We start from the raw sequence: 15321 nt of genomic DNA on the forward strand, positions 1-15321 counted from the left end.
TGCCGTTCAGTTCAGCTTTCCACATCACTCACCAGCCTCACGCTGCGCCCTTACATTTATGGCCCCCCAGCCTCTTTGTCCCTTGCTCTTGCAGTGACTGAAGGTCACTCTGGGTCCATCTGAGGGGAGAGGCGGCAGATGGTTTCTAAGAGGCAGGGGGAGGGCCCACGCGGCCCTCACCTCCTATAGCTGGCTCTGTGCCCCCAGTGTGAGGGGCTTTGGTCTTTTGGTTGATGCTGAGAGAGTATTTCTTTACTAAACAGGATTTGGGGAGAAGGCCCTGAGAACTGTAGGAGGTCACTCTGGCTCTCTGAACTACTAGACAACCCCTTAGCTCCCTCCCCTTCCCGGCAGCCAAGCAGGGCACTGTGAAGGCCAAGAAACAGTTAAGTCTCCAGTGCCTCGTCACAGACCAGCCCCTCTTCCCCGCCCTGGCACCGCCCTCCCCGTCAAGCAACCCCCCCTCACTCCCACCCCAAGTGCCGCAGACTCTTCCCTGAAGCTGCCTGGCTCAGGCTAAGGCCGGAGCCGATGCCTCCATGAGGGGCTCTCTCCCACACCCCAGGGTAAGAGCGTAACCGAAGGGCATGGCGTGGCAAAAGGGTTGGGAGATGCTCATCCAGATGAGGAGATGGGATGGGAGGTATCTGGTACCTTGTAAATCTGATGCATCCAGGACCTGGGCTAGCCTGGTAGGAAGGCAGCCTGGGATGGAGGGAGAGAGGAGGTGAACATTACTAGCTGAAGGTTCAACCCGGATCCATAGCTAGTGGAACCAGCAGGGGCTGTGACAGTCCACCGCGGTACTAGGTGGGGGTGGGGACCATCAGCTGAGTGGGAGCAATAGAGGGTGGTGCCACTGGCTTTGCCTGGTAGCCAGGGCACAGGAGGAATTTGGGGGTTATGTCTATAAGGAAAAACAGAAGAATCTGAGAGGAAGGGGGGATTTACCTACTGAGAGGGTCCTTGGGTTATCAGACACTATACTGTTCTGCTGCTCCCTATTCTGAAGTGAGTGTGGCAGGGAGTTTTTGCCAAGTAAGGGAAGGGGGTGACACCCTGGAAGAGAAAGGAGGAATGGGTCACCAAGACATGGCATGTGCCTCCTCTTAGACTAACTGGTTTGTTTTCGGCTCCCTGCACCCTGTTCCCTGTGGCCAGCTTGAGCCTGGGGCTTTAAGCCCCCCTTTGTGGCCTCTCTGAAGAGCTCGGGCTCTTCAGCAGCTGCCCTGCATTCTCTGTCCTGGCAACCCCATGGGTTCCCTGTCTCGGCCCCACCCTCACCTCATCTGCGCTTTTCTTCCCAAGATGGGGGCTCTTCAATGGATAAGTCAGTCTCTTCTGCCTCTCTGTATTCACCCCCATCCCTACCCCCAACCCCCATGCAGAAGCAGCCAAGAAAATGACTTGTCATGCTGGGGTGGGGGGTGGGGGCGGAGCTGGAGGCTGAGCTCAGCGCGCACACTCACACACACTCACACACTGCGGCAAACTGCAGCTGCCTGAGCAACCCCCCCCCCCCCCCGCCTCTCTGCAGAGACACCTGCCCTCCTGCCCACTCAGCTTCATGCCCGAAGCCCACCCCAACCATAGCACTGGGTATGGGTAACACCCCAATCTCTTAAGATAGTCTTCTGCAAAGATAAAGGGAGGTTTAAAAAGGCTTCATCGGAAGAGCTGGGGAGAAGAGAGAAACCAGACTTTCTCCCAGGCTGAGTAAGGATTAACGATATAATGGACTAGCTCTCCAGGAGTGGGGCTGGGGGGGGGGGGGGTCTTGTGTCAAGACAGGAAGTGGGATCAAAGGTCTTGTGAGGATCTGCTGGGGACCTTGAAGCTGCTGGAGTAGAGACGGTGGCTGGAGAGGACATGTCTTTCTGTTCTACCTAGATTCAAAGTGTGACCTTGTTTGTGATGGAGGAGTCCTGGCTCTCCTGAATCTGAACTACTTAAGACTGGCAAAGGATGTTGATAGCTCCTGCCTGCCTCTGTCAAAGTGTCCCTCCATTTCCAAGTTCATAAAAGAGGAGCCTTGAACTTCTCTTGGGCCCAACATACCCTGCATGGGATTTGGGTCTCCGACACCCTCATCTTCCCCATAGCTGTATTTGCAGCCCTCTGCTGCCTGGTCCTCAGCATCAAGGCTCTTCCTCTAAACAAAGGCCCTGGTCACAGTCACCCTTGTCCCAGCCTCAGAGAGAAAAGGGAGTTGGAGTCACAGAAGAGGGCACCAGGGAACAGACTCTGAGACTCCCCTTCCCAGTATCCTCCAGCTGCTTCTAAGGTTAACCCTACTGTGACTGCTACTGTGCTGGAAGAGAAGGAGGATGGGAAGGCACCACATTCTTTACTTTCACTGCTTAGTGTTTTGTGTGGGTCCGGAGAAAACCCTGGAGAGAGGATCTGGGGTGTTATCTTTTCCTGGTCCTAAGCAATACCTTGACTCTACTTCCTTGTTTCTTGGCTGTTGTGTTTTTGTTTGGTTAGGGTTTTTTTTGTTTGTTTGTTTGTTTTGTTTTGTTTTTTGGAATAGAATTCTCTATGTGCCTTTGGCTGTCCTGGAACTTAGCTGGCTTTGAATTCACAGAAACCCACCTGTCTTTGCCTCCTGTTTAAAGGTATATGCCACCATGCCCAGCCTGCTATTGTTTTTATTTTTGTGGTGTGTGTGTGCACACACACATATGCATGTACTGGTAGGTCAAAGGACAGCTTGCAGGGGTCAGTTCTCTTTGTACCTTCAGTCCTAGGATGCTTGGCAGAGAGAGCTTCGCTGTACCAAATCAACTGCTTACTTTCTGTGCCTGCAGGCTGAGGCAAGGAACAGTTCACAAGGGATGATGAGTTTAGTAGTGAGCTAGGTGTCCCTAGAGCCTGGGCGTCTGAAGGAGATATAGGAGAGGGAGATAGGACATCTTGGGAATGCGGTATGCATTGCTCTAATGGAAGGCTTGACAGAGTCAGACAACAAAATAGCAAGTTAGGATCCTCTGTCCACTCCAAGAATCCAGTTGCCACATAGCTCCATAATCTTCTAGAAGGGGCATTCTCTCCTTAGACAGGGGACTTAGAGTGGAAAGGATGGGGAATCTGTAGAAACAGAAGCTCCTATCTCCTTACTACTGGCCATGTGCAGAGAAAGCTCAGTAGAGACCATCATTCCAGGAGCCCTCCATCTATCGAGTTTCCCCCCATGCCCCACCCCACCCCCAGTCCCCAGGCAGCACCAGGAACTTAGTGCTCCAGAGGGACAAAAAGCTTCTTGTCAACAGGGCAGTCTAGGGCTGAAGCTCTAGGCAAAAGGGTGGGGACTGGGCAGTGCAGGGTGTGGCGATGGAGGGAAGGGAGAGAAGTCTGCTGCTGTAGGGAGAGGAGAGAGAAACCCTGAAAGGGAAGAACTGGAGGGAGGCAGTTCCTAGGTCTTCCTTAGTGGTATCCTAAATGGCAGGGTCTGAAGTCAACCCAGACTCAGTTTCCCCTGTACCCCACTTTCTGATCACTTGTTTTTTTCCTCTCCTGCCCTTCACGGTACTTCTCATTTTAAGTCACTACCTACTGATTTGAGTACAAATGTCTACATCTCTCTCTCAGGCCAGAGGACCCTCTGCCACCAGAGTGAGAGCCTGGAAACCGTCGTCCTAGTCAACCCTAGTGCAGACAGCATCAGCTCAGAGGTAAGGCCAGTGCTGACCCCGTGCTTATTCTGAGTGCTATAACCTACCCTTTGCAGCGTCCCTACATCCCCGGCTACTATCTGAACGGACCTGTAATCCTCAACCCCATTCTGGAGGGGGCGGGGCAGGGATATTCAGTGCCCTCTCTGCCTCCTCCATTTCAGGTTCACCATCTTCTTAGCAGCCCATCAGCTCACAAACTCCTGATCTTGAGTGGACAGACTTTAGAACCTGAGGGAGACCTTATCCTACAGAGTGGCACCTACTCGTATCAAAACTTTGCCCAGGTCCTTCACAAACCTGAGGTGAGTTCCCTGCTAAGTGTCCTGGAAGAAGGGGACAAGGAACACACAGGATTTAAGTTGTGGGAGAAAGGCAAGGAAGGGGAAGTCTTGAATAAACTATCAAGAATGCTGACAGGAGACAGAGTCATTTACTTCAGAAACAGGTAAAGAATAAGGGGCTGAATCTGAGTCAGACTAAGATAATCCCGGACACTTGACCTCTCTCTCCTATTCCTCTAGATTGCCCAGTTGCTTAGCAACAGAGACCCTGGGATCCAGGCCTTCCTCACTGTTTCCTGCTTAGGGGAGGGTGACTGGAGCCACCTGGGACTGTCCAGTTCCCAAGAGACCTTGCACCTCCGGCTAAATCCTGAGCCTGTGCTACCCACCATGGATGGTGTAGCTGAGTTCTCCGAGTATGTCTCCGAGACTGTGGATGTGCCATCCCCCTTTGACCTGCTTGAGCCCCCCACCTCAGGAGGCTTCCTCAAGCTCTCCAAGCCTTGCTGCTACATCTTCCCTGGTGGCCGCGGGGACTCTGCTCTCTTTGCTGTCAATGGCTTTAACATCCTGGTGGACGGCGGTTCGGATCGCAAGTCCTGCTTCTGGAAGCTGGTGCGGCACCTGGACCGCATCGACTCGGTGCTGCTCACACACATTGGGGCCGACAATCTGCCTGGCATCAACGGGCTCCTGCAGCGCAAGGTGGCAGAGCTAGAGGAGGAACAGTCCCAGGGCTCCAGCAGTTACAGCGACTGGGTGAAGAACCTCATCTCCCCTGAGCTTGGAGTTGTGTTCTTCAATGTGCCCGATAAGCTCCGCCTACCCGATGCCTCCCGAAAGGCCAAACGCAGCATTGAGGAGGCCTGTCTCACTCTTCAGCACCTAAACCGCCTAGGCATCCAAGCCGAGCCTCTGTATCGTGTGGTCAGCAACACCATCGAGCCGCTGACCCTCTTCCACAAAATGGGTGTGGGCAGGCTGGACATGTATGTTCTCAACCCTGTCAAAGACAGTAAGGAGATGCAGTTCCTCATGCAGAAGTGGGCGGGCAATAGTAAAGCCAAGACAGGCATTGTACTGGCCAATGGGAAGGAGGCAGAGATCTCTGTCCCCTACCTGACCTCCATCACTGCTCTGGTGGTATGGCTCCCAGCCAACCCTACTGAAAAGATTGTGCGTGTGCTTTTCCCAGGAAATGCTCCCCAGAACAAGATCTTGGAGGGCTTGGAAAAGCTTCGGCACCTGGACTTCCTGCGCTACCCTGTGGCAACGCAGAGGGACCTGGCTGCTGGGGCCGTGCCTGCCAACTTGAAACCCAGCAAAATCAAACATCGGGCTGACAGCAAGGAGAGCCTCAAAGCTGCTCCCAAGACAGCAGTGAGCAAGCTGGCCAAACGGGAGGAAGTGTTAGAAGAGGGAGCCAAGGAGGCCCGCTCAGAGCTGGCCAAGGAGTTAGCCAAGACAGAAAAGAAAGCAAAAGAACCATCTGAGAAGCCCCCAGAAAAACCCTCCAAGCCAGAGAGGGTGAGGACAGAGCCTAGTGATGTACTGAAGGCTGAGAAGAGGAGGCTGATCAAGGACAAAGTGGGCAAGAAGCACCTGAAGGAAAAGATTTCAAAGCTGGAGGAGAAGAGGGACAAGGAGAAAAAGGAGATCAAGAAGGAAAGGAAAGAACTCAAGAAGGAGGAAGGGAGGAAGGAAGAGAAAAAGGATGCCAAGAAGGACGAAAAGAGGAAAGATACCAAACCCGAGGTCAAGAAATTCTCCAAACCAGACCTGAAGCCTTTTACCCCTGAGGTCCGTAAGACCCTCTACAAAGCCAAGGCCCCTGGAAGGATCAAAGTGGACAAAGGCCGAGCTGCCCGTGGAGAGAAAGAGCTGTCTTCTGAGCCGCGCACACCCCCAGCCCAGAAGGGGGCTGCTCCACCTTCATCTGTCAGTGGGCACAGAGAGCTGGCCTTGTCCTCACCAGAGGATCTCACACAGGACTTTGAGGCGTTGAAGCGTGAGGAGAGAGGTTTGCTGGCTGAACAAAGGGACACGGGACTGGGTGAGAAACCACTCCCTGCAGATGCCACAGAGCAGGGACACCCAAGCACAGCCGTCCAGGTGACCCAACCCTCTGGCCCAGTGCTGGAGCAAGAACATGTGGAAAGGGAGAAAGAGGTTGTCCCAGACTTTCCTGAGGATACAGGGAGCAAGAACAGAGGCCCAGACTCTAGGGCTGAGGTAGAGAAAGAGAAAGAAATGTGGGAGGAAAGGAAGCAGAGGGAAGCAGAGCTGAGCCCAGAGAACACTGCGGCCAGGGAGGAGAGCGAGCCCGAGGTAAAGGAGGATGTGATAGAAAAGGCTGAGTTGGAGGAAATGGAGGAGGCTCATCCTTCAGATGAGGAAGAGGAAGAGACAAAGGCTGAGAGTTTTTATCAAAAACATATGCAGGAAGCCTTAAAGGTAATTCCAAAGAGCAGAGAGGCTCTTGGCAGCCGGGAACTGGGGTTCCAGGGCAAGGTGCCTGAGAAGGAGACGGCGTCATTCCTGAGCAGCTTGGCCACACCTGCGGGAGCCACCGAGCACGTCTCTTACATCCAGGATGAGACAATCCCTGGCTACTCAGAAACTGAGCAGACTATTTCAGATGAGGAGATCCACGATGAGCCAGATGAACGCCCAGCCCCGCCCAGATTTCCCATGAGTACCTATGACCTGTCTGGGCCTGATGGTCCTGGCCCCTTTGAAGCCAGCCAGTCTGCAGAGAGTGCTGTCCCAGCCACCTCGAGCAAAACTTACGGGGCACCCGAGACTGAACTCACCTACCCTCCCAACATGGTTGCGGCCCCTCTAGCCGAAGAGGAACATGTGTCCTCAGCCACGTCAATCACCGAGTGTGACAAACTCTCTTCCTTTGCCACATCGGTGGCTGAGGATCAATCTGTGGCTTCACTCACAGCTCCCCAGACGGAGGAGACAGGCAAGAGCTCCCTGTTGCTCGACACAGTCACAAGTATCCCCTCTTCCCGCACTGAAGCCACTCAGGGCTTGGACTATGTGCCGTCAGCTGGTACCATCTCACCCACATCTTCCCTGGAAGAAGACAAGGGCTTCAAGTCACCACCCTGTGAGGATTTCTCTGTGTCTGGGGAGTCAGAGAAGAAAGGAGAGGCTGTGGGGAGAGGCCTGATCATGGAGAAGTCTCAAGGAAAGGAAGAAAAAAATGTAACGGCATCTGAGAAACTATCCAGTCAGTATGCTGCCGTGTTTGGTGCCCCTGGACAGGCCCTACATTCAGGGGAGCCAGCCCTCGGAGAAGTGGAAGAAAGATGCCTCAGCCCGGATGACAGCACCGTGAAGATGGCGTCTCCTCCGCCATCCGGCCCGCCCAGTGCTGCCCACACACCTTTCCACCAGTCCCCAGTGGAAGAAAAGTCTGAGCCTCAAGACTTTCAGGAAGATTCCTGGGGAGACGCAAAGCGTACTCCAGCTGCGAGCAAGGGAGATGCTGAAGAGCAGACAGTTAAGCCAGGGCCTGAGGACAGCATATCAGAAGAGGGGAAAGTACCTCTTTCCAGGAGCCCCCAAGCCCAGGACACACCTGTGAGCATTGTTGGGGGTCAGACTGGCTGTACTATTCAACTATTGCCAGAACAAGACAAAGCAATCGTGTTTGAGACTGGAGAGACAGGTTCAATCCTAGGAGCGGGAACCCTTCCTAGAGACATGAGGACTCCGCCTGAAGAACCCGCTGAGCCTCAGAAAGATGAGGTACTTCGGTTTACTGATCAAAGCCTTTCCCCTGAAGACGCAGAGTCCCTGTCTGTCCTCAGTGTGATCTCCCCAGACACTGCCAAACAAGAGTCCACCCCCAGGTCTCCCTGTAGCCTGAAAGAGCAGCAGCCACACAAAGACCTTTGGCCAATGGTGTCCCCAGAAGACACCCAGTCACTTTCTTTCTCAGAAGAGAGCCCTAGCAAGGAGACCTCTCTGGATATCTCTTCTAAGCAGCTCTCTCCAGAAAGCCTTGGCACCCTCCAGTTTGGAGAATTAAGCCTAGCAAAGGAAGAAAAGGGGCCTCTGATGAAGGCGGAAGACAACTCTAGCCATCTAGCTCCTGGGTCTATTCCAGAGCCCCACACGGCCACAGTGTCACCTTCCAGAGATGAGGCTGCTAGAGAGGCAGATCTCACAGATGAGAGCCCTGTTGAAAATTTACCCAGCAGCTCTTTTTCTCACCCTACACTATCAGGCGACAGGAAACACTCACGTGGGGAGATCACGGGCCCTGCTGGGCACTTTATGGCATCTGATAGCTCCCTCACCAAGAGTCCTGAGTCTTTGTCAAGTCCTGCCATGGAGGACCTGGCCTTAGAGTGGGAAGGCCAAGTTCCCGGGCTGAAAGACAGAACTACCGAGCAGAAGGAGAAAGAACTCGAGCTTAAGGGTGAAACCCTACAGCAGAAGGACCAGACTCTGCCAGAGAAAGGCACTGCTGTCGAGCAGGACTCGGTCATTCATCAGAAAGATGAGGCTCTTGATAAAGAGAACAGATCTGGAGGGCAGCCGGGTAAGACTTCAGAGCAGAAAGGCAGAGACCTGGACAAAAAAGACATAGCTGTAGAGCTGGACAGGGGCCTAGAACCCAAAGACAAAGACTTAGATCGGGAGGACCAGGGCCCAGCAGCAAAGGACAAGGCCTCAGAACAAAGGGACACAGCCCTTCAACAGACCCAGGCCACTGAACCAAGAGACAGAGCACAAGAGCACAGAGATTCGGAACAAAAGGACGAGAGTTTTGAGCTGAGAGATAAGACTCCTGAAGAGAAAGATAGAATATTAGTACAGGAAGACAAGGCTCCAGAGCACAGCATCCCTGAACCAACACAGATAGACAGAGCTCCAGAACACAAAAGCAAGGCTGATAAACAACAGAAAGATGAGGACTCAGAAGACAAAGAATGGGTTTTAGAACAAAAAGATTGGGCCCTAGGAAGGGAGGGTGCTGCCTTGGACCAAGACAACAGGGCTGCTGAACAGAAAGATGGGACCCTAAAAGAGGACAAGACTCAGGGGCAGAAGAGCGCTTTCCTGGAAGACAAAACCACAACACCGAAAGAAACAGTCCTTGACCAAAAGTCTCCAGAAAAGGCCAAGGGTGTAGAACAGCAGGATGGAGCTGTCCTGGAGAAGACCAGAGCTTTGGGGCTGAAAGAGAGCCCAGCAGAGGTTGGCAAGGCTCAAGACCAGGAAGAGAAATACTGGAAGGAACAGGATGTGGTCCAGGGATGGCAAGAAACATCTTCAACCAGAGGAGAGCCAGTGGGAGGCCAGAAAGAACCTGTTCCAGCCTGGGAAGGCAAGTCTCCTGAGCAGGAAGTCAGGTATTGGAGGGACAGAGACATAACCCTACAGCAGGATGCATACTGGAGTGAGCTAAGCTGTGAGAGGAAGGTCTGGTTCCCCCATGAGCTAGATGGCCAAGGAGCCCGTCCACGGTACTGTGAGGAACGTGAAAGTACTTTTCTTGATGAAGGGCCAGATGAGCAAGAAATAACCCAGCTGCAGCACACGCCCCGGAGTCCCTGGACCTCGGATTTCAAAGATTTCCAGGAGCCCCTGCCACAGAAGGGGCTGGAAGTAGAGCGCTGGCTTGCTGAATCGCCGGTTGGCCTGCCACCAGAGGAAGAGGACAAACTGACTCGCTCTCCCTTTGAGATCATCTCCCCTCCAGCATCCCCACCAGAGATGACTGGACAGAGGGTTCCTTCAGCTCCAGGACAAGAAAGCCCTGTCCCAGACACTAAGTCCACGTCACCCACGAGGAATGAACCTACCGCCCCTTCATGGCTAGCTGAGATCCCACCATGGGTACCCAAGGACAGGCCTCTGCCTCCTGCACCCCTCTCTCCAGCTCCAGCCCCCCCGACACCTGCCCCAGAGCCACATACTCCTGTGCCCTTCTCCTGGGGCATAGCTGAATATGACAGTGTGGTGGCTGCAGTACAGGAGGGAGCAGCTGAGTTGGAAGGGGGCCCATACTCCCCTCTGGGGAAGGACTATCGCAAAGCTGAAGGGGAGAGGGAAGGAGAGGGCGGGGCTGGAGCCCCTGACAGCAGCTCCTTCAGTCCAAAGGTCCCAGAGGCTGGCGAGAGCCATACCACCAGGGATTCTGAGCAGACGGAGCCAGAGCAGAGAGAGCCCACTCCCTATCCCGACGAGAGAAGTTTTCAGTATGCAGACATCTATGAACAGATGATGCTTACTGGGCTGGGCCCTGCTTGCCCCACCAGGGAGCCTCCACTGGGGGCATCTGGGGACTGGCCCCCACACCTCTCAACCAAGGAAGAGGCTGCTGGCCGCAATACGTCTGCAGAAAAGGAGTCTTCCTCCCCTGTCTCACCCCAAAACCTCCAGTCTGATACTTCGACTTTTAGCTATGCAGCTCTGGCAGGACCCACTGTGCCTCCCAGGCAAGAACCTCAGCCAGGGCCCAAAGTGGAGCCCAGCTTCACCCCTCCAGCAGTGCCCCCTCGTGCCCCTATCTCCCTAAGCAAAGGCCCGAGTTCCCCTCCTAATGGAAACACTATGAACTGTAGCCCAGACAGAAGGACCCCGTCCCCAAAGGAATCGGGCCGAGGTCACTGGGATGATGGTACTAATGACTCAGACCTGGAGAAGGGGGCTCGGGAACAGCCTGAGAAAGAGACCCAGTCCCCAAGTCCCCATCACCCCATGCCTGTGGGCCACGCCTCACTGTGGTCTGAAACTGAGGCGCATAGCAGCCTTTCCTCAGACTCACACCTAGGACCTGTCCGACCAAGTCTGGACTTCCCTGCTTCAGCCTTTGGCTTCTCCTCCTTGCAGCCTGCTCCCCCTCAGCTGCCTTCTCCGGCTGAACCCCGCTCTGCACCCTGTGGCTCACTTGCCTTCTCTGGGGACCGAGCTCTGGCCCTGGTTCCAGGAACTCCAACCAGAACCCGACATGATGAATACCTGGAAGTGACCAAGGCACCTAGCCTGGATTCCTCACTGCCCCAACTCCCATCACCCAGCTCTCCCGGGGCCCCTCTTCTCTCCAATCTGCCCCGACCTGCCTCGCCAGCCTTGTCTGAAGGGTCCTCTTCTGAGGCTACGACGCCTGTGATTTCAAGTGTGGCTGAGCGCTACCCTGCTGGTCTCGAAGCAGCTGAACAGAGTGCTGGAGAATTGGGCTCAGGCAAAGAGCCAGCTGCCCACAGCCTCTGGGACCTCACTCCTCTGAGCCCAGCCCCGTTAGCTTCACTGGACTTGGCTCCAGCTCCAGGACCGGCTCCGTCTCCAGGGCCAGCTTCAGCTCCAGCTCCAGCTTCAGCTCCTGGATACTTGAGTGATGGTACCCTGTCCTGCCGCCTGGAGTGCTCAGGGGAACTCACCAAGAAGCCAAGCCCCTCCTTAAGTCCCTCTGGAGATCATGAAGCCAATGGCCCAGGAGAAACCAGCCTTAATCCCACAGGGTTTGCCACAGCCACAGCAGAAAAAGACCATGCTTGGGAACGAGGGTCCTGGCCGGAGGGAGCCGAGAGGAGCTCCCGGCCGGATACACTTCTCTCATCTGAGCAGCCGCTGCGTCCTGGGAAGAGCTCCGGGGGCCCACCCTGCAGTGTCTCTTCTGAAGTCGAGGCTGGACCTCAGGGATGTGCTACAGACCCCCGCCCCCACTGTGGGGAGCTTTCCCCCTCATTCCTGAACCCTCCTCTGCCCCCATCCACAGATGACAGTGACCTTTCTATCGAAGAAGCTCGGCTGGCAGGAAAAGGAGGGCGGCGCCGGTCAGGGAGGCCCGGGGCTGCAGGAGGTCCATGCCCTATGGCTGATGAGACACCTCCCACATCAGCCAGCGACTCAGGCTCCTCACAGTCAGATTCTGATGTCCCACCAGAAACTGAGGAATGTCCGTCCATCACAGCTGAGGCAGCCCTTGACTCAGATGAAGATGGGGACTTCTTGCCTGTGGACAAAGCTGGGGGAATTAGTGGAACTCACCACCCCAGACCTGGCCATGACCCACCCCCAGTCCCCCTACCAGATCCTCGCCCATCCCCTCCACGGCCGGATGTTTGCATGGCTGACCCGGAGGGGCTCAGCTCAGAATCTGGGAGGGTTGAGAGACTACGAGAAAAGGTTCAGGGACGACCTGGGCGTAGGGCTCCTGGCCGGGCCAAACCTGCATCTCCTGCTCGGCGTCTGGATATTCGGGGAAAACGATCACCTACTCCTGGCAAAGGACCTGTAGATCGAACATCCCGGGCCCTACCCCGACCACGGAGCACTCCAAGCCAGGTCACTTCAGCAGAAGAAAAGGATGGTCACAGCCCCATGTCTAAAGGCTTAGTCAATGGCCTCAAGGCAGGATCCAGTGAGTATATCAGGGAGTGGGAGACCCTATGGGTTGGAGTAGTTGTGGGCTAGCTATTTTTTTTTTTTTAACAATGCACTCTGCTTGTCTCTACAGCAGTCTTGGGCTCCAAGGGTGGTTCCGGCCCTCCCGTGTATGTGGACCTTGCTTATATTCCAAATCACTGCAGCGGCAAGACTGCCGACCAGGACTTCTTCCGCCGAGTGCGAGCATCCTACTATGTGGTCAGTGGAAATGACCCTGCCAATGGCGAGCCAAGCCGGGCTGTGCTGGATGCCCTGCTGGAAGGCAAGGCCCAGTGGGGGGAGAACCTTCAGGTGAGTAGCAAGAGACTGCAAAGTCAGAATCTGATCAAAGCTCCGTCAGAGGCAAAAGCCCCTATTCACAAAAAGACAAGGTCCTTCGAGGGATTGTTTGAGACCATCAGTTTCCCTTCTTTCCTCCAGATCTCACCTCAAGCATGTTTTCTTCCTCTTAGGTGACTCTGATTCCTACTCATGACACGGAGGTGACTCGCGAGTGGTATCAGCAGACACACGAGCAACAGCAGCAGCTGAACGTCCTGGTCCTGGCTAGCAGCAGCACTGTGGTCATGCAGGACGAGTCCTTCCCAGCCTGCAAGATCGAGTTCTGAACGACCCACGCTCCCTTCCCCAAGGATCCACTCCTCCAGTTCACTTAGAGAATGGCTGCTGCTGCGTCCTCTGGGGTTGAGGGAAGCGGAGCTGGCAGGGGCCATGTCATGTCATTAGGACTTGGGTTAAATGGGAGGTCCTGTCCTTCCCTCATCTCTTCCTGGGGGTTTCAAAACCAAAGGCAAGGAGGGGGGGATACAAAATTATGAAAGGTCATCTGTTGCCTGAAACCCCTAGAGTAATTCCCTCTCCTAGCACTGCCAAATGCTGGTCTTGCGTGAGGATGGGTTTCAGACAGCACACTCTTCCCCATGGAGGAAGATTTAGCACCCTCTCCCCCAGAACCTCATTATTTATTTGGCATTCCACAGAGGGTTGCCGGCAACTTATATGATGCAGGGAAGGCCACTGTTAGTAAGGTGCCAGAGCTTCACCCTTTCCTCCATCCCCCAGAGCCACCAGGGTCTGGGTTCCAGCAGCAGCCTGGTCTCATTGCTTCCCTCAATATCTGAATGTCTCAATCCAAAACTTGAAGCTCTTTAGACCAAGAACTAGGGAGAGGAAAATGGAGCTCATCTCTCAGCCCCTGCTTCATACCTACAGTCTCAGGCTGTACCCAGACCAGGCTACCTGGGCAGCACAAAGGGCAAGGAGAGCCCCCAACCCCAGTCGCTCCAAGCACCCCAATCACTTAGTCACCTACCCCATTTCAGTAAGCCTCATTCCTTCTCATCCCCTGCTTGGCTTCTCTGCATGTGGTCATCTGCTATGGCCTGGTGTGTAATGGATTTAAAAAAAAAAAAAAAAAGCCACTGCCTGACATCCACATCCACTTTAGCCATGTGTGACTCCCCCAACACTCCAATCCTCTGCCATCCTGTAGCGGAAATGGGAATACTGGCTGCCTCTGTAAACCCAAACTCTCGGATAGGGTTTCTGGGAAGTGGAGGCTGAACTAGAGACATGGGGAGGTGGGAGGGAAGAGGGGAAAGAGGAAACTATAGCTTAACTCCTCCAGAGTGAAGACAGGCTGAGCATTCCACTACAGGACAGGACCTCGCCCCAAGCAAGCCAGTGAGCAGCCCGGCCAGACCCTGCTGGACTGAGATACCCAGCCGCTGACAGTCCCTGGGGCTTGCCTTCTTTGTCAAGCCAATGGGAAATGGAAAGGAGCTCACCTCCCATTCTTCCTAGCTTCCCTCCCTGCCGCTGTGCTCTGCTCACCCCCACACTTCCCTGCTACAGTTCCCAGCTGCTGTAACAGAGCCACCTCCACCTCTAACAATAAACCAAGTTCATTGCAGACGGTGTAGTGCTGCCTAGGCTTTCCCAGACTCCTCCATACAGTAAGTCGTCCTGGTTTCCATCCCTCTGTTTCAGTTAGCATTTCTCTTGGAAGACTCTTGATTAGAGCCAGCATGTGTGAACGAGGAAGAGATGTTGAGAACCATCATCATTTCTGAAGAGAAGCAGGGTGTGACAGTGGTGGCATGCCTGTGATTTTAATACTCAGGGTAGAGGTAGAAGAGTTTAGGAGTTTGAGGGCAGCCTGAGCTACATAGTGAGTCCTTATCTCAAAACAAAACACACACACAACAAAACGGGCTGGAGAGGTAGCTCAGTGGTTAAGAGCACTGGTTGCTCTTCCAGAGGACTCACACGGCAGCTTACAAGTCTACATCTCCAGTTCCAGCAGCGTCAACACCCTTTTCTGGCCCCTGTGGGCACCATGCATGCATGCAGTGTACAGGTTTGTATGCAGGCAAAACACTCATAAAATAAAAATAAATAAAAAATGTAAGCAAGAAACAAACAAAAAATCTGAAAATAGTCTGAAATGTGGGAGCCCGTGGCAGAAACATAAACATTTGGTTTAGGCAGTGCGATCTGCATTCTATGGGGTCAATAGCGGAACCTGTGTTATCCCAGAAAACTGAACCTTTTCACTTACTACCCATTGGATGAAAGCTACACTTAGCAGCCCCATCAGGTATGTCATGAGTGGTCAGGTTATAAATGTGTGTATGGAAAAGGGACTTTCTAGTCCTCCCAGCATCCAGGGCTTTCCTGATGTCAAGATGTCAACGGAGCTGAGACCAGACTTTGCCTCTTCATGTGAGCTCCCCTGACTCACACTCCAAGGCACTAGAGTAAGGCCTCAGAGGGGGTTTCTCAGGAGCTGCCCAACACTCTGCTCTAAAATCACTTGGGATGGTAGACTGACCACTAGAGGGACTCTGAAGTCAATCCCTGCTCATCTACAATAGTTCTGACTGACTTAGGACACAGTTGGTTTACATATTCATTACTGAGTTCAAAAGACGTCACACCCCCTCGTT

General features: G+C 54.1%; 1 protein-coding gene across 2 annotated transcripts; it reads left to right on the forward strand.

Annotated features, from left to right (window-relative positions):
* Positions 1–535: 535 nt before the first annotated feature.
* On the forward strand, positions 536–15143 carry MAP1A (microtubule associated protein 1A). 2 transcript variants are annotated; one of them, XM_080931725.1, is made up of 6 exons: positions 536–566; positions 3592–3674; positions 3839–3979; positions 4199–12347; positions 12444–12664; positions 12826–15143. In XM_080931725.1, the coding sequence occupies exons 4-6, from the start codon at positions 4349–4351 to the stop codon at positions 12979–12981; spliced, it is 8376 nt and encodes a 2791-aa protein (XP_080787851.1). In that variant the 5' UTR covers positions 536–566; positions 3592–3674; positions 3839–3979; positions 4199–4348; the 3' UTR covers positions 12982–15143. The 2 variants fall into 2 exon arrangements, with proteins under 2 accessions (XP_080787851.1, XP_080787852.1); XM_080931726.1 differs by having other exon boundaries at positions 12447–12664.
* The last annotated feature ends 178 nt before the right edge of the window (positions 15144–15321 follow it).

This window comes from Micromys minutus, assembly GCF_963924665.1.
Source record: "Micromys minutus genome assembly, chromosome: 17".
In the NCBI taxonomy this organism is placed as follows: Eukaryota; Metazoa; Chordata; class Mammalia; order Rodentia; family Muridae; genus Micromys; species Micromys minutus.